This window comes from Microcaecilia unicolor, chromosome 12 (genome assembly GCF_901765095.1).
Source record: "Microcaecilia unicolor chromosome 12, aMicUni1.1, whole genome shotgun sequence".
Lineage (NCBI taxonomy): Eukaryota > Metazoa > Chordata > Amphibia > Gymnophiona > Siphonopidae > Microcaecilia > Microcaecilia unicolor.
This window is the reverse complement of record NC_044042.1, coordinates 19,726,811-19,750,394: the sequence shown is the minus strand read 5'-3', so window position 1 is coordinate 19,750,394 and position 23,584 is coordinate 19,726,811. Positions and strand designations below refer to the sequence as shown.

The 23,584-nt window shown below is 43.7% G+C and overlaps 1 protein-coding gene across 2 annotated transcripts in view; it reads left to right on the top strand.

Annotated features, from left to right (window-relative positions):
- The window catches only part of MAPK13 (mitogen-activated protein kinase 13), a 32,446-nt gene extending 9,495 nt beyond the window's left edge, over positions 1 to 22,951 (top strand). The window contains exons 3-12 of one of the 2 annotated variants that reach the window (XM_030220623.1): positions 1,448 to 1,506; positions 3,117 to 3,225; positions 5,588 to 5,617; positions 7,041 to 7,088; positions 8,513 to 8,627; positions 8,827 to 8,898; positions 10,138 to 10,217; positions 14,050 to 14,128; positions 15,190 to 15,363; positions 21,377 to 22,951. In XM_030220623.1, the coding sequence (XP_030076483.1) occupies positions 1,448 to 1,506; positions 3,117 to 3,225; positions 5,588 to 5,617; positions 7,041 to 7,088; positions 8,513 to 8,627; positions 8,827 to 8,898; positions 10,138 to 10,217; positions 14,050 to 14,128; positions 15,190 to 15,363; positions 21,377 to 21,462 (852 nt within the window). In that variant the 3' untranslated portion in view covers positions 21,463 to 22,951. Of the gene's footprint in view, positions 1 to 1,447; positions 1,529 to 3,116; positions 3,226 to 5,587; positions 5,618 to 7,040; positions 7,089 to 8,512; positions 8,628 to 8,826; positions 8,899 to 10,137; positions 10,218 to 14,049; positions 14,129 to 15,189; positions 15,364 to 21,376 lie in introns of both variants that reach the window. The other variant, XM_030220624.1, reaches the window with a different exon arrangement.
- Positions 22,952 to 23,584: the final 633 nt, after the last annotated feature.

The window sequence follows — 23,584 nt, the reverse complement described above, 5'->3', positions numbered from 1 at the left end:
CCCTGAACCAGTCATCTGACCTACCAAATGTATCACCCTGCCCCAAGCTCTTCCTGAAATAGTAACACTTTCACCTTCTTATGGAAGGATAATCATGTTCCTCACAGAAGGTCCAGGGGAGCAAATTCCAATACATCGGACCATATACTGAAAAGGAACAGGCTTCCATTGTCCACAGCTGAACCTTGGACAGTGACCGCAAAGGCATCTTCATACCTCCTTCATGCAGGAACACAAAACTGACAACCAGGAGGGAAACAAGGAGCTCACCTCTTCAATGTCGCCTTCGGCACCTAACCTTTGTACCTATTCAGGAAATCTAGACTGCCCCAATTTAATTGCCCCTATTTGACTGACTGTACATTTGTCCTTTAGATTGTAAGCTCCTTGAGCAGGGACTGTCCTTCTATGTTAAACTGTACAGCTCTGCGTAACCCTAGTAGCGCTTTACAAATGTTAAGTAGTAGTAGCTGGTATAAACAGGAAGAGTTGAGGGGCATAAAAGAAAGAAAGGAAGACCTGTATGTTAATTTACTGGCAGTACCAGCCTGCCTCCCATTCATTCAAACCTCATCTTATTGTTTACTGCTCTACTTTTGAACTCTTGTCCTAAGGTGAATAGACAAATCAAAAGAAAAAAAGCAGATCAAAAAAGACAAAAAAATAGAACAGGAGGGTAACAGAAGAAGTGGTTTATTACAAGTTACCCGACGTGGCCATGTTTCACCCTCAGGCTGCGTCAGGGGTAAAAAAACTACAAAATAAAAATACATAATGAGTAAATCATAAACTTCACCATTGTATATTTGATAATAAAACATATCTAAAAACACTATCACATCATATAAAATAAAAACAGATCAAATCTAAAAACATAATACAATAAAATATAATATCAAATCAATATCAGTTAAAAACATTCAAAGTCAGTTATTTTTTCTAAGCCAGTTGCTTGTTGCTCCATGTCTGTTTTATTGAAGTTTGTGTAATCTGATCAGTTTAGTGCTGTTAGCTTCAATACTTGGAGGGGGTTTAGGATGTTGCCACAGTTATGATTGAAACAGATGATTGTATATCTACCTATTCAAGTATCAGTAAAGAACACTGCATTACATGCCAGTTGTGCTGACTGGGATTGCTAAATTCTTTCTAATGATAAAATCTGTTACCCTCCTGTTCTATTTTTTTTGTCTTTTTTGATCTGCTTTTTTTCTTTTGATTTGCCATTTCTGTGGCAGATCTTTGCCTTTTTTTTTTGTTTCTGTCTTTTTTTTGTTTCTGTCTAAGGTGAATAGAGACTGAGAATCCAGATGTTCTCATCTGGCAGTCGGGCACTGAACATGGTACTTGCATTTATGTAGGAGGTGTAAGTGGTTGTTACTAGTCGTGAAAGGAAGTCCTTGTACTGTGCAAACATCGTTGATCCTCAGGGCTTCCTTTTCTTTAGGTCATTGGACTACTGGATGTCTTCACGTCGGCCACTTCTCTCCATGGATTCCAGGACTTGTAAGATTGCTTTTTCTCTAGGGTTTGTATTCTTATAGATATCCAATACTTTAGGGTAGGGAAGGGAAAAGATGAAATCTGGGAGGTAATGAGAAGAGAAAGAGACAGGGTGGCAGGAAACAGTGCAGCTGAAGAGACGTGAAAAAAAAGGAAAGAGACAAAGAGGAGGAAAGGCAGGAATGGAGGAGGGGAAAAAGAGAGTGGGTTTCAGAGAGTCACAGAGGCGCACACAATCATTAGGGATGGGCAGTCGTTTCAAACGACAGTTGTTCACCAATAGGCGTGCACACTATTCGTAAAGAGGGTGCACTTATTTGCACATAGGGGTAGATTCAAGAAAGAGCGCCAAAAGTTAGGTGCAAAAAAATATGGCTGCTAAACGCAATTCTATAGCGGTAATTGTGTACAAAATTGGCTATATAGAATAAAGTATAAAGTATAGTCAGCATGTCCACACCTAACTTTAGGTGCATGCAGTTACACCATGTCAAAGGCTGATGTAAAGGGTCACATCTATGTGTGCATAGTATTCTATAACTTAAGCAGGCACCTGCAAGACACGCCCCTGACCCACCTGTGGACACACCCTCTTTGTAGTTGTGTGCTAAAGCGCCTGAGTGCAGTTATGTATGTAATTACAAATTAATGCCAATTAGCACCAATTAATGCCACTTAAGGGCTAACAGTGGCACTTAAGGCATTGGCGCCTAATTTAACAATTAAGTTAGGTGCGCAACTGGCACTATTCGATAAATTGCACACCCAAATTTCTGACTAGTGCACAAATTTAGGCACACAACTATAGAATCCAGCCCATTGTGTGTAGTCTTTTATGAGAGGGCACATGTGTGATGATTTGCACATGCATGCCCAGTGACATACCGAGGGCGGGGTGGTGAGGGCGGTCCACCTCTGGTGCACGCTGCAGGGAGAGGTTCAGGGAGCAGCTGTCGGCTTCACTGGTTCCATGCTCTCTCTGATGTTACTTCCTCTTCCGGGGCAGAGGGAGCAGGGAACCAGTGGAGCCGACAGCTGTGCGGCTGCTCCCAGCACCCCAGCAGGTAAGAAGACTGCACCGGGGGGGGGGGGGGCGGTGATGCACCAGGAGGGGGTTGCTGCACCAAGGGGGATGGACGACGCTGCACCCGGGGGGAGGGGGGGAGTGCGCAGCAGCGATCCACCCCTGGTGCCAGCCAACCACAGAACGCCACTGTTTGTGCCCCTTGAGAAGGAGAGTGCACTACGTATGGAAGAGTGCACACGCTTAATGACATTCGTTTGACAATGATTTAAAAAAAACAAACACAAAAAAGATGTCCACTCCTAAAAAATCATGACAGATTGAGAGAGGTGGTGGGAAGAGAGAGTACAGAGGGACCACATGGATAGATGAACAGCAAAATGGTAAACAGAGAAGAGAGAAGGGAAGACAAGAATTGGTTTATTTGGGTCATCCTCTGTTTTTTTACTTGCAACTGATCCTAACAGTTCATCATCTTATGCTCATAAAATAGTCTGATTTCCTCTAGTTTAAGACAGATGGACAGGAAAAGCTGTTTAGGACTTGGTTTATGATCTAGGGCTCACCCACTCTCTTCTTTGCCTTTCAGCTACCTTGTTATGCCCTACATGCAGATAGATTTACAAAAGGTCATGGGGTTAAACCTATCTGAGGACAAGATTCAGTTTCTAGTCTACCAGATGCTGAGTGGCCTGAAGGTAGGTTAAGACAAGTCTGGAACTGGTCTTTCCACTGCTGAGTCACTCATAAGGTTTGCAGACATCATCCTCCTGTGTCTATTACACAACAAAACCTGTTATGGCCATATGAGTGCAACTGAACCGAGGAGGCAGAGTCCAAGGCATTTAATGCTGAGATGAGGTTTTCAATGTCCACCCTATGAATTTCCGGGAATAAAAAGTGGAAAAATAATTCTTTTGGTAACGGTCGAGGTGTGGGCTGGGGAGTAGAATTCACAAAATATAATAGAGCTTTCTAGGACCTTCCCACTGCAAAATAAATCCAGGTGTTATATACAGTAATTATCTGACAACTTCTAGGATGTACTGAATTGTTTATGAGGTTATTATTTATGCCCATATGTCATTTTTATCCAAAGTGCTGTAGAATTGCATATGTTAGAAGCTGGGGCAAATTTTTTCAAAGTTTAATTTGTACAGTGTTTTAGACTGAGTATCTACTATAATAAAACGCACCCTCAACGTTCTGAGGACACTGACGTCACTGAAGTCACTCACACACCGGTTCGTGGTTTCATGGTGGTGAAGCCACCACAACATCTTCATGCCCCGCCCTCGCGTCACACGTGATGACGTCGAGGGCGGAACATGAAAACAAAGCTAATTAACGCACGGGGAGCAGTAGGGAAACACTCCTCCCCTTCCAAAAAATCCCAGCCGCCCACGACGTCCACATCAACCCGGCCCCTTTCGCCACATAGCCCCGCCCCTTAGAAGTTACCGCCCCGCCCCACCCACGGTACCACACTCACCCTCAGCAACGTCCCTCCCCCCCTGTCACCTCCCCGCTCCCCTCCCCTTACTCATATCTCCCTGGTGGTCTAGCGGTACCTGTTCGGTCGGGGCAGGAAAGAAAGAGCCCCCTCTTTCCTGCCCGTAGCGGTGGTGGTAGCTTCCTTGCTGCATCGTGTGGGAGTCCGGCTCTCAGCGTTTCAAAATGGCCGCCGAGAGTTCAAGCTGCATCACGAGACTTCAACTCTCGGCGGCCATTTTGAAACGCCGAGAGCCGGACTCCCACACGATGCAGCAAGGAAGTTACCACTACCACTACGGCCAGGAAAGAAGGGGCTCTTTCTTTCCTGCCCCCACCGAACAGGTACCTCTAGACCACCAGGGAGACACGCGTAAGGGGAGGGGAAGGGAGTCCCCTGCCCGCTAGTGCCCGTTTCATCGCCGCCAGAAACGGGCCATTTTTACTAGTATTTCAATAAACCAGGGTATGTATGATGTGTTTAGAATTCAGAGGACAAGAGAGAGTAGGCAAGCAAAGCAAAAAAAAAAAAAAAAAAAGCACAATGGGCCTCCAAGGAGGGATGTGTCATCGAAATGTTAATGAGAGCTTCAACACAGGCCTACATCAGGGGTTGTCAATATCAGTAGTACCACAAGATTAAGAATCTTCTGTTCAGTGTTTCTGAATTGCACTAGTAAAGCAAAGGTGCGTATACAGAACCACTTGCATTGCGTCAAGTAAACTTGCTGTCCGTTACTAGTGCAATTCAGAAACACTGAACAGAAGATTCTTATCCTTGTGATGCTACTGACATTGACCCCTGATGCAAGCGTTTTGCTGAAACATGGCCCATGTTGGATCTCTTATTAAAGTTTCAATGCCACATCCCTCCTTGAAGGCTCATTGTGTTTAGAATCCAGTCATGTCAAGAGTAGGATAAATTCTCTATTGGGGACAAGCCACTACTTTCTTATTAAAGGGATCTTTCCAGCCCTGTTCCACTCCGTGTTTTCTTAAAATAACAAGGAGTTCTTAAGAATTCCTAGGAACCTCCATCCAGCGTATCTCAAGTCTTCTGTCATTTGTGAAGAGTGCCTTTATCTTGGTCATTATCTTGGTTCTCCATCCTAATGAACAATATGGAAAAGCAGCTCTGTCAGCAGCACAGATCTCTCTTACCCTTTGATGCGAGGACATCAATAGTACTGGTTGAATATGAAGGGAACCCACCAACACCACATCCTGCAGCACCTAGAAATTTTTCAAAGTTCCTCCTTCAAGTATTGAACTTTGCTTAAGTTCCTGAAATCTCACTGAATAAAAGCATGAGGTGAGATAACAAGTGACTCAGGAATCAAATGGAAGGAACTCTGCAATGAAGGTTGGGGAGAGGGAATGAGACTGTTTGGCTGTTAGTGCATTTGACTATGAGGGGCTTTGGAACAGAGAAGACCTTGCTGGCAGGTTTTCATCATGGAACTGGTATAGACATCACATGTCGCAGATTCTTTCCATGGAGCTGGCATGGAAGTGATTTGGTGGAAGAGTTAATTATCAGTTTCTCACATTCTTCTCTTACTTTTTCAGTATATCCATTCTGCTGGGATTGTCCATCGAGTGAGTACTAAGATGTTTATCATGTTATTTCTTTCCAAAAGCATGATTAGTTTGTACAATAAGTAGGGAGTGTGAAGTCCAGGCAGTACAGAGGCTAGATAGGGAGGGGGATAGAAAAAAATAAAGAAAATAAAATAGATTCTGAGGGACAGAAACTGCATTTCATTAGGGAATGTGATGACATAGGGAAATCACCAGAATAACGTTGTCAATGAAGTTGGGGCTACCAGTGAACAAATCCATTCCTAAATGTGTTTGATCTCCAGTTTAGCAGAAACTGCTGTTGCTTTTGTCTAAAAGAAGGGACAGAAAGTAGAGAATGGTAGACTGTCACCATCCTCTTGGTGTGTACGCAAGATGAACGTCTGGAAAGAGTGTGCTTGAACCATGGCACAAAGATGCATTTCCTTTTCTCTCAGCAAAAGTTGGCACAAAGGACTAAGACAAAAAGTTGTAGTTTTGTACAGATTCAAACCAAAATCACCATTCTCTAGTTATTTTACTCTCAGTCCCTTCTGTGAAGTAGTTTGTTCTATCATTTGTTATGGATGGACAGATGACGTTGCTGTCAATGATAGGCACGCTCTTGCTATAGCAGCACCTAAAATGGTTTGGAGGACAGGTCCGTAATTGACTCTTAGCCAGATAGACTTGGGTGTCTTCACCTCTTACGTCTGAGAATGAGCAACATGGGGGGGGGGTCTTTTACTAAGGCACGCTGAAGTTTTTAGTGCATGCTGAAATTGGGCGTGCGCTAAACGTTAGAGATGCCCATAGGAATGCATTGGTGTCTCTAACATTTAGTGAGTGCCCAGTTTTAGCGCCCACTAAAAACGTGAGCGCACGTTAGTAAAAGGAGGGGTCATGGTTTGGACTTTCCTATTAGGATCTGTAGGTTCTTCCAAATGACCTAAAGTGGTCACTGTCAGGGGCAGGATGCTGGGCACAAAGGACCTTTGGCCTGACCCAACATGGCCACCTGCTTTCCTTCATGACACTCCTGCATGAATAGGTTTCACAAGCAGGTTATAAAAGGGATAAATGCTGACATAGAGTAATACAATGAAAACTTGATAGGGCAGAGCCGGGGGCAAAAGAAAAGATATAAAAATAGAAGAAGGGACAGGATTAGTGGAAGGATTTGACCTTTACAATTCATGTAGTTATAGCCCAAAGACACTGCTCAAAGAAAGACATTTAAAGTGAAATCATGAGTAAAATGAGCTCAGGATTCCAGCTGCAGCACCAGACCTTGCTGGAACTGTTGTGACACATTTCTGGTCTTTCTGCCATCAAAAGAGGGTTAATCCTAATAAATAAATTCTTGGTCTTTATTTGGCTTAATAGTACCCCATGTACCACGCTGTGGGCTTTCCTTCAGCTCTGCTGAGTGTCCTGTTTATTCTGTTCCTTTTCCTTTCAGGATCTAAAACCAGGAAACCTGGCAGTGAATGAGGACTGTGAGCTGAAGGTAAGAGGTAAAGTCGGAGAAGGTTCTGGAAAAAAAATAAAAATCCTGCGGAAGACAGGACCACAGAAGAAACATTCAGAGGTCTGAGTCCCACTGCATTCAAAAACATGCCACAGTCGAAAGCAAGTGGTGGTGATGTGGAGAGTAGAGAACGCTTTAAACTCAGAGGCAGGGAATGGGGATTCCGTCACACCTGAAGGCTGAGAGCGAGGTTCTTCTATGCTCAGATGCATACAGGAAATAGCCCATCATACTTGGAAGCAGGGCGTAAGGATGGTGATGCACTGTGTATGGAAATGCACTTTTTGAACACACAGGATTGCTCGATGATATCACCACACAGGTGATGACATGGTATAAGTATTACTAAGAAACCCCACCTAAGTAGAAAAAAAATGTAGAACCATCAGCCACTGCAAGCAAAGTCTCACAGCAATCGGACACATTATTGAATGGAATAGTGGTGGTGTGCATAAAAGGGACAGGAGAAGGAATGAGGAAAATGTGGATTTAGGAGGTCTGGGGAAGGAATGGAGCCATTCAGAGGGGAAGAGAAGAGTGTAGTGCATGTCTACTGCTAGAGCTGCTGATGTCAGCTTTTTCCTCAGGTGTTTGAATCCTCTGTTCACTGATGGCTCCCTGTGGTCACATCTTTGGGTCTTTAGGTCCTTTGAGTTATCTTGTTGTGTGTGTAAGTTGTTTCCCCTTCACTTGTGTTGATTTATGCTCTGTTTGATAATGGTGGCCAACTGCTGAGATATACATTTGCATCTTCTGCGGTATATCAAGCGCTTGCAATACATACATACCAGCAATGATTTTGCTGAATTAAAAGGTTCTGCCAGCCAGTGTGTCCCTTAGTTAAGAACCTGCTGCTTGGTCCCAGCTATCCCACATGTAAAATGTTTACCATTCTCAGGTGGGAGACTTGATGCTTGCTAGATCTATGGACTATGTCTTGACTTTGGGCCCTAGGCATGTACTAGTTTGTCTATTCCTTAATCATGTGTTAAGTATATGTAAATTTGTTCATTAATATTTTGGGGGAGGGGGAAGTACCAGTACTGTAACAGAATTTAGGAATTCTTGAGACAAAGGACGGAATGGTAGAGGACCAAAGAAGAAGAGACAACAGAACTAACATGGACAAGGAGTGATTTCCTGCAGGTGGTCTATTAAGTGTCGATGACACTTGGGAGATCCTTTTAGTGCAATGCAAGTGGAAAGAACTAGATAGACTGGATGGGCAGCTTGCCCTTATTTGCAGTCATCTATTTTTTCATTGCTTTTCACATTTTGGGCAATGAATTAAGTCTAAATCAAATCTGAGAAACATTTTCCTTTGTTCCTGCCATTTCATGGCAGTAGAGAGAACCTGGTCCACCTTAGGCCACTAGCATTACATTGTCTTTGCTCTGCTGCAGATTTTGGACTTTGGCCTAGCCAGGCATGCTGACTCGGAGATGACAGGCTATGTGGTAACACGATGGTACCGAGCTCCTGAGGTGATTCTCAGTTGGATGCACTATAACCAGACTGGTGAGTCCCAGCAATTCATTTATGTGTAGCCGTGCAACAAGCAGTCAACATGAAGATTGGTTTCTGTCTCCCTTCCAATCCTTGCCTGCCCTGCAGTGGAAATGTTTCAGCCAAACTATATCTTTTTGATGTCTGTTCCTATTGAAGGAAGTGTAGGAAGAATAAATCTTTAATATTTCCTTCTTTTCTGTCTGTACAGTGGATATCTGGTCTGCTGGCTGCATTATGGGAGAGATGCTAACTGGGAAACCCCTTTTTAAAGGGAAGGACTGTATCCTTTTCTTGACATGACTAGCTTTGCTGTCCTATAGTACAGGGCTTGACCAAATCCCGGGTGCTGGGTCACCATAGTACCTAGAAATTGTACCCGGACACCCAGGATTTTGTGCCCTTGTGAGTTTTGAGTAACAATACTACAGCAACCTGGCATATGACCTAATAGCTTGCTTCATATGCTATAATGTTGGAGATGGCATGCACACCGTGTACAGATGCTGATCGGGGATACCTAATAGCACCTGCGTGGCAACAGTCCCAACTGGATTAGGGCAAGGCCATGTATAGCAAATGGACAGGTACATGAGTTCAACTGGCTGATGTTACCTGCAGGGCTGTGGAGTTGGTGCATCAAACGTTTGACTCCAACTCCTCTGTTTTTCTACTTTCTGATCCCAACTCTGACTCCTACTATGTATAATTAATCTAAGATAAATTTGATTAATTACAGAAACATAGGATATTTCTTTATGTACAAAATTAGGTAGGCAAGCAATGAGGGAAGATGTGAATTCAGGAGGTCTGGGGAGGGAATGGAGTCATTCAGAGGGGAAGAGGAGAGTGTAGCGCATGTGTAGTGGTTGTACCACAGAAAGGCAATATATGAAATCCACAGTCCTTTACTCTTTATAACCTTTATCTAACATTGGTCACAAGATGTTGTCAGTCTTTTGGATGTTAGAAGACAACCATGGTAGGGGGTAGTACTGTACCAGAAAGAAGAAGAGGGGGAAGTGAATGGGGGAAGGGGAACCCACAGTCATATTAAACCCTAATCATGAATGATATGATTCTTCAGGATCTATTTATTTATTTTTCTTACATTTGTACCCCGCGCTTTCCCACTCATAGCAGGCTCAATGCGGCTTACATATTATATACAGGTACTTATTTGTACCTGGGGCAATGGAGGGTTAAGTGACTTGCCCAGAGTCACAAGGAGCTGCCTGTGCCTGCAGTGGGAATCGAACCCAGTCCCCCAGGACCAAAGTCCACCACTCTAACCACTAGGCCACTCCTCCAACATTGTGGTAACCTGCACCCTGTGGCAGTTACAGCCTAAAAGGCAATGGTACAGCTCAGAGATCTGGACAGGAAGGAAGTGAGGAGTGAGTGTCGGGTTCCATATTGGAATTTCTGTGTATATCTACCCAACATGAACAAATTACTCTGGCATTTACTCTGTTACTGTCTAAGAAGCATAGGATTCACTAACCTTAACCCAACCTGACAGACTTAGACCAGTTGACACAGATCCTGAAAGTGACTGGAGTTCCTGGAGCAGAATTTGTGCAGAAACTTGAGGACAAGGCGGTAAGAGAAGTCAAATGGAGAAGATGAGCAGATAGGTAGCAGAGATGGAAAGTTTGAATCTCTATGGTATTACTTTTACCATACTTTAATTATCATAATTTAATTTTAAATTTAGTCCATTGAACCATCCTTTACTGGACCCTCATGCAGGGCAGGATTAAAGAACAAGTGAGGGCCCAAATGTTTACATTTGCCAGTTCAATAGGTCTCAGGGCAGATTGTTACCCTAGTACGTCAGTTGTGGTAGAAAGAAAAAGGGTTTTGGGGAACCAGAGCCACCACTGCCCACAAAGGTTTGTATATTGCACAGGGATAGGGACCATGGAAAATCCATGGGAATCCACAGTATTGGTGACAAAATATTAATTTATGCTGGGGATGGAAAAGAACTGACTGGGGATGGGGAGGGATAGGGATCAGATGATGTCTGCATGCACACCTCTAGTGTCAACTTGGTGGAACAGCGAAAACATGGACTTTTCATATTTAAGAAATCAGCTTACTTATGGTACATAAGCCAAAAGGTAACCGAACACAAGAGTCCCACAAGGACAATAATGGTTCACAAAAAAGTGGGGAACGGAGGAAGGCTGGACAAAAACCACAGGATCAATTAGATTAAAAATGTATTGCTGTGATATATATATAAAACAATGCAAGATAACACAAAATCAATACTCAAAACTCGACATGTTGTGGCACAAAACGTGCCTGCCTCAGGAGTCTACAATAAAAACAAAGGTAAAAATAATAATAACAAACATAAATATCAATATAAATTAACGGAATGTATGACTAGGAAATTGTAATAAAACATACGTAGATGATTCATACATAAAAAAAAAATCATATATACTATTTAGACAGAAAATCAATTGATAACTTAATTCATACAGTATAATCTAGTTGCCATGACATAATCATATTCAAATAAAAATCACAAGCATATGAAAGGTTAGAGAAGCTAAAACAATAAATATAATATGCTGTTTATAAACATGCTTATGTAAGGGAAAAAGTGGACAAAGATTGAATCAAAGGGGTATTAAAACACTGGAATGGTATACTTTGAGCAGAGATCCTGGATGCCAAATCAAAAGTGTCATAACTGCCCTTGGCCAAGAACTTTCAGCACGCCTTCTGCTGCTTCACCAACTGATGAAAAGACTCAGCGTGTTCCAGAGGGAGCGTATCCACCAAGTCCGACAGCTGTCTCGCTGAGTTTCGCAAGTAGATGCTCGTGAAAATCTGGTAGGACTGTATGTGGGAGATGAATATTGAAGCCTGGTACATCTTCCTCCCAAAAGAATCCAGGGTTCTAGCTTCTCTGCCTGGAGGCGACGAATATTCCTAGCTTTTTTGAAAGTGGACTCCACCACCATGGAATTTTGAGGTAACTGAGGCCTAATAAAACCAAGTTCCCTGTGGATCCGATACTGGGTGTCAATCTTCTTGGGCACGACAGGGACCGACAGAGGGGACTCCCCAGTTCCTGACAAGGACTTAATTGAGTACTTTGTGGAGAGAGGCAGTCACAGCCTCCTTAGGAGGAGATATGTAGTCCAGGACCTTGAGCATCTTGGCCCTGGGCTCATCCTCCATTTCCAAAGGAAATGGAATAGCCTCAGCCATTTCCTTAACAAAAGATGGAAATAAAAGGCTCTCCGGCAGAGACTGTCTCCTTTCAGGTGGTGGTGGTGGGGGGGTTCAGAGGGGATCCCATAAGACTCATCTGAGAAGTATCTGGGATCCTCCTCTGATTCCTGTGATCGCTCTTCCTCGGTGTCAGACAGTATCTCCCTATGAGATTGCCGAGACTGAACCTGCCTCAATGCCGAGGAAATGTGCCCTCGAGAGCAACATCGAGAAGTCGGCTCCCATCTTGACTCTGGCGAAGCTTCCTCCACCAACATCGAGGGAGTGCCGGCTTGGGTGGCACTCAACACCAGGGCCACAAGTGGCGCTGGCGGCCACACCACAGGCTGAGGTCTAGACGGGGCTGCAATGGGAGTTATGGCAGACGCAAGTACCCCTGATACCGATGCATACCATTGCATGAGGCCATCCAGCAGCTCTGGAAGCAAGGTCCAGATGCGCTCGAGGGCTGACACCGGGAAAAGCTGGGTGCTGGTTGAGGCGCAGGTTGCAGAACCACTGGAGGCCACATGGGAGCATGATCTCGGCTGCTTGGAGACAGGTGCATCGGCACATCCTGTATGGAGGTAGAGTGAACCTCCTGGCACCGACCCTTCTTGGGTGCTGAATCCTTCAACGCCCTGGAGCTCCCAGCACCATGTGTCGAGGGTGAGCAATAACGATTCTTGGCCTTCGCCTGAAGCGTGTCACAAAGGCTGCTTGGTGCCGACGAGGATGATGTCGAATCCTCACATCGCCTTGGGGTCAGGTCCTACGATGGCCGGTTCCAGGGGCTCTGCATAGCAGGAGGCCTCAAGACAGGTAGAGACCCACTCGATGCCTCACTGCTCCCAGCAACTTAAGAGTCTTGAAGCAGCCATGCTTACCGACGCTCCCGATACCGGTGTGATGCTCGATGACGATGTCAACACCTCTGACCTCGATGCTGATGCCGACATTGAGGAACTGGACTTAGCTCCAAAAATCTTCTCTCGTTGAGCCTCTCAGGAAAGTAGGGTCCTCTTTTTCATAAGAAGACAGAGAATACAATGAGCAGGGCTATGGTTGGGCCCAAGACACTGCAGACACCAAGAATGGGTATCCTTCCCTTAGATAGTCTGATTGCACCGGATACAGTGCTTGAAGCTACTGGGAATCTTCATGGACACGGATGAGAAAACTTCACTGACTAAATCAAACAACTCAATGGTGCCTGAAAAAAGGAGCAAGGCATGGAGAAAACCCAAAAGAAAGAACCCAGCCGAAATCAGGGCCTAAAACCGGCCAGGTGATGACGAAAAATTAAGAAAACTTAAAATTGGGAAAAACATACTAAGAAAATAAAGGAAGGGTAGAAAAACGATTTCTACACGAACAGCCAAAAATAAATCAACAAAAAAAAAAACAGCCGGAAGACACAAAAAAATAAAGCTCTCAGAGTGGATGTGTGAGGAGAAGACAAAAACAGCACCATCTTCTCGTGGGAGAAAAGAGAACTGAGGAGACCGCATTTGCGCGATGGGTGGGAAGGAACTTGCGCATGTGCAATGGAGTGCTCCTCAAAGCTCTTTTAGTTTTGGCAAAATGCTGGACCGGGCGACACAGATCGGCGTCACTCACTTGTGAGAAGATGGAAGCCTGCTTGCCCTTGGAGAATGCATCTTCCCATTGGGCAGAAATTTTTTCTCTTTGTCTAGTGACAACCATTTAAAAGTCTTATGCTACTCAGATAATGTGGAATAAAACAGAAAACCACTGGTGTTTATGAAAGAAAGGAAAAGGCAAACTTAGTCAGAGGGTAATGAATTTTAGAGTAGGAACCAAGAGCTGCCTAAGCCTCCAAAAGTGTGGGTAGAGGCTGGTCCACATTTGGAGGCTGGAGGTCGAGCCAGGTGTATTGAGGTTCTCTTCAACAACAACAAAAACTGTGTGTGTGGTGGGGGGGGGGGGGGGGAGAGCATATTGGTAGGGGGAGCAGATTAACCCCCCCCCCCCCTCCAATTCCACCTCAATTTGGGTATTAATAATTGTGGATGTGGTAATTCATTAGGGATAAGAGAAACCAGCCACTTTGGGATTCTTCTGAACATACAGGACATTCTTATCCTGGAGTTATTAATCTTCTAAAAAGTAGCAGGTATGGTTAATTTTTGTAACTTGTGGTGATCTGAACTCTTATGTTTATTTCTGTCTGAAGGCAAAGAAATACATCCAGTCCCTGCCTCAGATTCCCCGGAAAGATTTCTCACAACTGTTCCCCAATGCCAGTCCTTTGGGTATGTAGTACATATATGACTTGTCTTCTCTGTCATTTTGATCATATTCTAAAACAGACTAGAATAATACTTGGAATTTTCCCCATAGTCTTACATCTATATAATAATTGGTAACTCTGCTTCCCTGGATAGCTGAATTCGTAACAGCATGCTGACGTCAGCTCGCCTCCAGCGTTCCCTTCCCTCTCAGTGTCCCGCCCTCGTGTAAAGATGAAATGATGTCAGAGGAGGGCGGGACACTGAGAGGGAAGGCTGGAGGCGACGCGAGCTCGGCCTGCTGCCACTGCTACCTCAGATAAAATGAACGACGTAAAGGCAGGACGGCAGGAAGGACAGAGTCACTGGCCATGGAGGGGAAGAGAGAATCGCTGGACATGGAGGGGAGGGCAGGGCAGAGGAGAATCGCTGGACATGGATGGGAGGGCAGGGCAGAGGCGAATCGATGGGCATGGATGGGATGAGAGGCGAGGGGAGAATCACAGGACACGGATGGGAGGGCAGGGCACAGGACAATCGCTGGACATGGAGGGGAGGACAGGGCAGAGGAGAATCGCTGGACATGGATGGGAAGGGAGGGAAGAATAGCTGGACATGGAGGGCAGGGCAGGGGACAGACGATAGCCTTACTAGCGCCCGTTTCAGTTTTTAGCGAAACAGGCTTTTTTACTTGTAATTACATAAGCATCGCCATGCTGAGACAGACCAAAGAGCCATCAAACCCAGTATCCTGTTTCCAACCGTGCCCAAGCCAGGTCACAAGTACCTGGCAAGATCCCAAACAGATTTTATGTTGCTTATCCGAGGTGTAAGCGGTGGATTTTCCTGAGTCTATCTTAATAATGATTTATGGACTTTTCTTCTTGGAAATTCAGTAACTTTGTGTTGGCCAATGAGGAGCATATTGTTGTGGAGTTTCTACAGAAAGGGAACTTTTAAGGTTAATATTTTAGTAGCAGACAAAGGATGTCTTAATCTAAGTCGAAGGAACATCTTTGTAAACTGATAGAGAATATCCTATATGAGGATGTAACAATGATGGCTTTCTTCCACTTGACTTGCAGCTGTAGATCTGCTAGAGAAGATGTTGGAACTTGATGTGGAAAAGCGCCTAACAGCAGCAGAGGCCCTGGAGCACCCATACTTCGACCAGCTGCGAGACCCAGAAGATTTGACTGAAGCACCGCCCTATGATGATACCATGGACAATGAGAAGCTTTCAGTGGACGAGTGGAAAAGTAAGGATTTTTCCCCCCTTATGAACCCAGTGTTTTGTTCCTTGACCCCCCTCCCCACACACACACACACACATACACACACATTTGGTACCCTTCTTTAGTACCCGTGGTCTTATCTGACTCTTCCTTGCTTTTCTAAATCAAAAGAGCAAGCACTCCAAGAACCAGGATGGGGTCAAGTAACATTAACAGAGCAGTAGGCAGTAGAGGAGATGTAACACATCATGGTATGTGGCAGGAAGGAGATAATATAAGGAATTGTTTCTTCATACAAAGAGTGGTAGAATTTCTCCCTGTGGTGATGGAAGGAGGCAAAGACCCTTAGTTTTGGAGAAGTTTAGGATAAATCCAGGGATGGTGTAAAACATGAGGCCAGGGCAGAAATGTGGAAAGGGGCCCCAAAGTCCACCAGTCAACTGTATCTCCTTCAGTGTCAGGGTTTCAGGCCTCCTATAGCATGGGGGCCCAGAGCACTTGCCCTGTTTGCACCCCTCCCTTCCTAACACCAGCCCTGGGTAAATCCACACATAAAATAGAATTTATACTCCTGTTACTAAGTGTTAGGTTTGGGGTCATAAGAACCACAGGCCGCAAACCATTGATTTGTTTGTCTTTGTACTGGTTACTGTTATCTGACATTCAGAAATTATCTGGGGGGGGGGATGGGTTTGTATTTGATATTGTTGTTCCATTTTCTGTTTATAACCAATAAAAAGATTTTCATAATAAAATAGCATTTATATTACTACAATAGTTAGGGAACATGGGCAGACCAGATGGGAAAGGGGAGGAGAGGGCCTTTCTGTGGTTACAATCATAGAGGTTTACATATTATATTCAGGTACTTAATTTGTACTTGGCACAATAGAGGGTTAAGTGACTTGCCCAGAGTCACAAAGAGCAGGAACTGCAGTGAGAATCAAATTCGGTTCCCCTGGTTCTCAGGCCACTGTACTAACCACTAGGCTACTCCTGGACTCCTATGGGCCTGGCATTCCTTGTCTGCCGGTACTCTTATCATGGCTTCCCAAACTGTGGAATGTAACCACAAATGAGGTCATACATACCATGTTTGGGCTCACGACCTGGGTGGATGCTTCATAGGCATGTCCTTCTGACGTATCATGGTGGGGTGGGTTGTCAGTGTTGCTATGACCGTGACCATTGAGCCATGGCCCAAAGAAGTTTGGTAAGCACTGTTCTCTATCTTGCCTTTATAGAATAGTGAATGCTTTAAGATTCAAGCAAAATATCTGTCTTTAGGCAAATCAAGCAGCTGCCATGACCAGAGAGGAACTGGAAGGAGATGTAGGCATTGCATAAGTGGAGGAGTAGCCTAATGGTTAGTGTAGGGGGCTGAAAACCTGGGGAATTAAGGTCTATTATTTATAACTACTCTCCAAACTGTACAAATAACCAGGTGGAACTTCAGTTTAGACAGCAAGCTATAGCTCTTTAATGTTTATTTATGTATTTATTTGTTGCATTTGTATCCCACATTTTCCCACCTATTTGCAGGCTCAATGTGGCTTACATAATGCCGGAGTAACAGTCGCCACTTCCGGATCTGAGAAATACAGATTGGGATAGCATGTACATTATACAGTATAGCGTTATTATTCATTGTTGATAGCATAAATTACAAGGTGGTATTACATTAGAGTTCATAAATGCTAGAATAAAGTAAAGGGTGGTTAGATAGTCAAATACAGAAAGTTCATTTACGGTATGGACAACAGGTGGTGGTGCATAGTATGTGGTGCTTTTTTCTTGTCACATGGTGTTTGCTGATCGGTTGGCTGTTCTTTTGTTCTCTCTGAGGATTAACTCTGCTTAAAGCCCACCTCTTCAATGTCGCCTTCGGCACCTAACCTCTACACCTCTACCCAGGAAATCTAGACTGCCCCAACTTGACATTTCGTTCTCTAGATTGTAAGCTCATTTGAGCAGGGACCGTCCTTCTTTGTTTATTTTGTACAGCGCTGCGTAACCCTAGTAGCGCTCTAGAAATGTTAAGAAGTAGTAGTAGTAGTAGTAGTAATTATTCAAGCCTATCAGCTTCTTCTCAGAGAAAGTTGATTGTGACCCCTGAGGCAGGCGCTTTGGCGCTGAAACACGGACCGTGTCGGGTCCTTGATATTGATATGAATATTCTGAATAAACTGGTTTTTGATATTATTTCCCTATTGGTTTGCGCATTTGTCAGCCTCTACTTTTGCTGTTTTGCTGGTGCATAGTATGTTACACGTATCCAAATTGTGAGGTAGTCCAGTGTAGGGAGTTCGGTTTTGTTTAGTTTTGTTGATATTTCGTTGTCCGGTATTTAAGATGAGTCATTGTGGTATGTCTTTTTGAACAGGTTGGTTTTCAGTAGTTTTCGGAAGATTGTTAGGTCGTGCGTTGTTTTTATAACATTAGGCAGTGCATTCCATAGTTGCACGCCTGTGTATGAGAAACTGGATGCATAAATTGATTTATACTTAAGTCCTTTGCAACTAGGGTAATGGAGGTTCAAAAATGTGCGTGCTGACCTTTTTGTGTTCCTGGTTGGCAAATCTATGAGGTCTGACATGTAGGTCGGGCCATGAACAATTTTGTGAACCAAGGTGCAGACTTTGAATGCAATATGCTCCTTTAGTGGGAGCCAGTGTAGTTTTTCTCTTAGGGGTTTGGCGCTTTCGTATTTTGATTTTCCGAATATGAGTCTGACTGCTGTGTTTTGGGCCGTTTGGAGTTTTTTTTAATGATTTGTTCTTTGCATCTGGCGAAGATGGAATTGCAATAGTCTAAGTGGCTTAGCACCATTGATTGTACTAAGCTGCGGAATACTTCCCTTGGGAAGAAAGGTTTCACTCTTTTGAGTTTCCACATTGAGTGGAACATTTTCTTTGTTGTGTTTTTCGCATGAGTGTCTAGTGTGAGATTTCGGTCGATTGTAACTCCGAGAATTTTCAGGCTGTCTGAAACAGGAAGGCTGTATTCTGGGGTGTTTATAGTTGTAGGTGTGTTAGTATTATATTGTGAAGAAAGGATGAGACATTGTGTTTTTTCTGTGTTGAGTTTTAGTTGGAATGCATCCGCCCATGAATTCATTATTTGGAGGCTGTGTTTAATTTTAGTTGTGATTTCTGTTAGCTCGTGTTTGAGTGGGATGTAGATCGTGACATCATCTGTGTAGATGTAAGGATTAAGGCCTTGATCGGATAGTGATTTGGCTAGGGGTGTCATCATTAGGTTAAAAAGGGTCGGTGAGAGCGGTTCTCTACTTGCTGTCTAAATTGAAGTTCCACCTGATTATTTGTACAATTTGGAGAGTAGTTATAATTAATTGAATCCAGTTTGGAGAGTAGTTATTATTGATTAGAATTTTTGCTCTTCTGTGATTCCATATTGTATTTTACATTTACCTGTACTATTAGAACTGGGTTCAATTCTCACTGTGGCTCCTTATGACCCAGGGCAACTCACCCAACCCTCCATTGCCACAGGTTACAAAACTTAGATTGGGAGCCCACTAGGGACAGAGAAACTACCTGCATATCAAACATATAAACAGCGAGTGACCGAACTCACTCGCAAATGTGCAGTAAAGACCCTCTCTGTCCCGCCCCCGCGTCAATATGTGATGACGGGGCGGGACAGAGAGGGTCTGTACTGCGCAAGGGGAGGGACGAAACCGCTGTCGCTACCGCTCCCCCCCCCAAGGTCGCCGCCACCACTCCCCCCACCCAGCGGCGGCAGGGGAGGGGGGCCTTGCAGCGGCGAGAAGGGGCCTTTCAAACCCCCCCCCCTCCCGTCCTATACTAGCCCATTTTTACGGGCTCAACGGCTAGTAATATATATGCAAACCACTTTGGTTGTACCACAGTAAGGCAGTATATCAAATCCATGACCCTTGTAGAAGGTGTGCTTTTTTGACCTGAAAATCTTTCTTTACATTGTTCTTAAGAAAAAAAATAAATATGTTGGGGGCATTATTCAAACAGGAACAAAAAGAAGAACAAACCTTTGCACCAAACAAACAGTACCAATAATAGCAAAGGTGATGAAAAGAAAATCCCAAAACAATAGGTGTGGTTATAGGTTCTTTAGTAACTAAGACTCAACATGAATCGTGTTTCGGCTGCTAGGTCTTCATCAGAAGTCTCAGTACAGAACAAATAAACATAAATTAGTGATGAATCAAAACTAACACATTCTAAAAAAAAAAAAAAAAAGCAACCAAAAAACTTAACAATGGTACATACATGAATAATAAAAACAAATATATGAAAACAGAAAAAGAATTATGTATAATAATGTCAAAATGGGAAGAAACCAAATAAAATACATGTATATTGAAGATATGTAATAGTAATACACAAATAAAATAATGATATTCCATATAGTATGTACATTTGATACAGACAGAACAATGTATAAAACCTCTAAAATAGTGACATAACATAACAGGAGAACAGAACCATAATAAATATGTAAATCATAAATAATGGATGTAAGACACATGGAAAACATACCGGTGCGAAATAAACGTGATTGGTCTAAAAAGTAGTGCTGTTAATATACACAAACTGGGAGCACACTTGCCACAGCAAGTCTACAAGTAAAAGGAGGAACAGAGAATATACCATAAACTTCTCAAATGAAGTAAAGGTAATATACATGAAAGGTACAAAAACATCCATGCCTGAGATCCTGAGCTAAAAGATCATGCTGTAGCACTAAGGATAGATAGAAAAGAGAAGTACATAAATGGCATATGTAAAATGAATAATGTGATTGGAGAAATAGATCATACTGTGGGATCATAAAACCCCAAAAAAGATATAATCTAAAAGAACTCAAAAAAAGGTTTGGCTGCTACTGGGCATAATTCAGCCAGTAGAGGGCAGCATTTTGTTTTTTGAACATGCCAGCTAAATTAGACCCAAATATTCAGTTCCAGCACCTATCTGGGGCAGCTGCTGGGAGCTACCTGGGTACCTCCAATATTCCAAGGCAGTAACCAGATAGCTACTTGGCAAAATTAGGACAGTTTGTTTCCTGTTCTAAGCTAATAGGGTCGCTATCTGGGTACCACTGCTAAATATTGATGGTACCTGAATAACTCCAGAGTCCACCCCCCTGGACTGCCCTGGCACTAAAATCTGTAAATTTTCCAGCAACTCTGCATTGGCATTCCGCTGCCAGCGATACCCGAGTTTTTTTAGTTGTCCGGTGGCGTACACAGTTAGTAATGGACGGTATATTAACAATTTCCATCTCATTCAGAGAACTACAAGTTGTTTTTTTTCACACAAACATCCATTGAAAGACTCCTGAAGCAGGCCGGAAATGCCGAAACACAACTTGTGTTGAGTCTTGGATGTTTTTGAATAAATTTTGTTGTTGTTTTTTTTTTTGGAACATCGTCTTAACTTTGTTTGAGGCACCTTTGCTATGTGCAGGGGCGTAGCCAGACAACAAATTTTGGGTGGGCCTAGGCAAGAAGTAGGTGGGCACCAAATGTTCTTCCCCCTCCCAACCACCATCCAAAAAAATATTTCAGCTGGCGGGAAAATGCTTGGCAGTATGCAGCAGGCATGCGCTGAAAACGGAGTGTGTACAGGTGCCAGCATCGTGGACAGTAGCATTTTTGTTACCATCAGGGGGAAGTCTTCAGCTGGCCGAGCTTGAGATCCCCATCAGCTACTGCTAAATGTGTGCTACTGTTGGGTGGGCCTGAGCACTAAATGGGTGGGCCCCGGCCCACCCGTGGCTACGCCACTGCCTGTGTGTGGTGTGACTAACAGGATAATGTCATGGCAGTTTGTCCGGATTGTCAGTAGCACTTTCTGAGTAAGTGTGCCTGAAAATCTGGTGAGTTGGTGTTCTCTGGATAGGAACCATTCCTACCTGGATAACTTCTCTTTTTTAAATAAACTTTTTCATTAATATGTGCCTCCAGTTTCCACTGTTTGGTGAATTGACAATCATGTAGCCGTTTTTATAAAATCTGCACTTTTGTTTCCAGGATTAATTTACAACGAGATTGTCAGCTTCAAGCCCATTGTGAGGAAAGACTCAAAGAGACGGAGTGGGATGTCGATAAAACAGTGATTCAGACATGGATGGAATCCATTAAAATCAAAGGATACAGGAGCCATAAAATTCAGACCACATACAAGACTTTAATCTGCATATCCCTGCATCACCTCTTTATGCACCCGAGCACGTGGACTCCAAGGGCTGATGCTGTTTTTCTTGGGGATAGGGAAGTTGGGAAGATATAAAATACATACAGGACTTTAATTCTCACGACCCTGTACACACTCTTTGTACACACAAGCATATGGACTGTAAAGGAAGATGCTGTATTTTGTTGTGGGGGTAAGAAGAGGCACAGCCCCAGGAATCTAAAGTTCTGACTGTGAAAACAATGTACCGAGTGTAAAGAAAAAAAAAAAAAAAAGGAAAGAAATTCCTATAATTTCACATGCACTTTTCCATTTTTTTTCCATACTTGATGAAAGCTAACAGTCATCTGCTAACATGAACCAGTGAAACAAAGGCTGATAGGGTTTGGTACTTATACCGAAACTAAAATTCAATCAGAAACCTGAATTTGGTCTTCTTCTGGTTTTGGACGAAAATGCAAGTGTGTTTTTGGCTGAAACTAAAACTGTGCGGTGTCCCTGAAATTAGTGCAGGCCCCGCTCCCTTCCGGATCCCACCACCACCTGTAGCCCTCCCCCAGAGCCTACCTTACAAGTGTTGGTAGTTCAGTCATGTAGTTGGGGGCACAAGCGATTCCCACTTGCTCCTGCCCCCGATGGCTTCGTTGTCAAAATGGCTGCTGCAATTTCAACCACCAAAGTGGAGGAACAAGATCCACTACAAACGAAACAGGTCGGAAGGAGAAGTAGCGTGATCAACAGGACTCTCCCAAAGATACCAGGGTGATGGAGATTGCCTTGTACACTTTATGCCATATAAAAGATGGTGTAAAAAATGTTGACACGGCATCGTATTTTGGCTAAAGTGCCTACCTCAGGAGTCTGTATGTATAATGAAGCCCAACTACAGCAAATGGTATTTCAAGGAAATGCTAAAGGTGGATGAAGCCTCTATAAAGACTGTCAGTCATGAAAACACCAAAGCTATGTGTTGCTCGGGCTCTAAAAATGTCAGTCCTAAACCGTCAAAGAAATTGCACTTCTGTATTTGGGTTTATTATATATACAAACTCCTGAGGTAGGCACTTTATCTGGAACATGGTGCTATGACGAGTCCTTCTGTACAAGCATTGAATAAAGTATCTATTAAGCACTAGTTCCTGTTGTGGAGTGTCCATTGTCTATCCTCTGTGCCTTGTTGATTGGACTTTCTATGTGGAGGTTTTTTCTGCTTGCTCGTGGCTCCTGAGTCTCCCTGGTATCTTTGGAAGAGTCCTCTTGATCATGCTACTTTGACCTGCTGCGATTTCAAGCCAGAGGTTGCAGTAGCCATTTTGAGATTGCAGCCGGCATGAGTATGAGAAAGTGGGAATCGCTTCTGCCCTAACTGCACCACTGGATCATGAATGCTTTTAAGGTGGGCCCTGGGGAGGGGGGTCTACAGGTGGTGGTGGGGGGCTGTGAGGGGAGTTGGTCCTGTTTGGGGGGAGGGGAGCAGCTGGTTTTGGTTATGGGTTCGGCTGAAACTGTGCAATGAAATTTGGTCACAGGTTCAGTTTCAGCCAAAACAACAACAAAAAAAACAAAACTATTTTGGTCATCCTCTAAGTGAAACCACCTAGAAGGCCTCACGATGGACCCATTAATCACCTGCACTTCACATTTTAGATCTCCCCAAGTTTCAATAAAGTCTACAGGTGGTGAAGGCAGTTCCAAAACCTTCATCTTTCTTTCCAGTAAGCAATTCATGGTTGATTTTCAGGTATGTTTTGAATTATGTCTTGCTGAAATCTCCCAACTTCTTTTCAGCTTAATTTTCTTCACTGCCTAGGGGACAATAGCTTCTAGAAATATGTTGATATTTAGTTGAATCCATTTTTCCTTCCCCCTTGCCAATATTTCTGTGCCACTGGCTGCCACACGACCCCAAAGCATAATAGATCCATGACCATCCCTGTGCTTAATGGCTGGCAAGGGGTTAGTAACATAGTAAGTGATGGCAGCTAGACCTGCACAGTCCATCCAGTATGCCCCACAAGGCTTATTTATTTTTATGGCTATAGTAT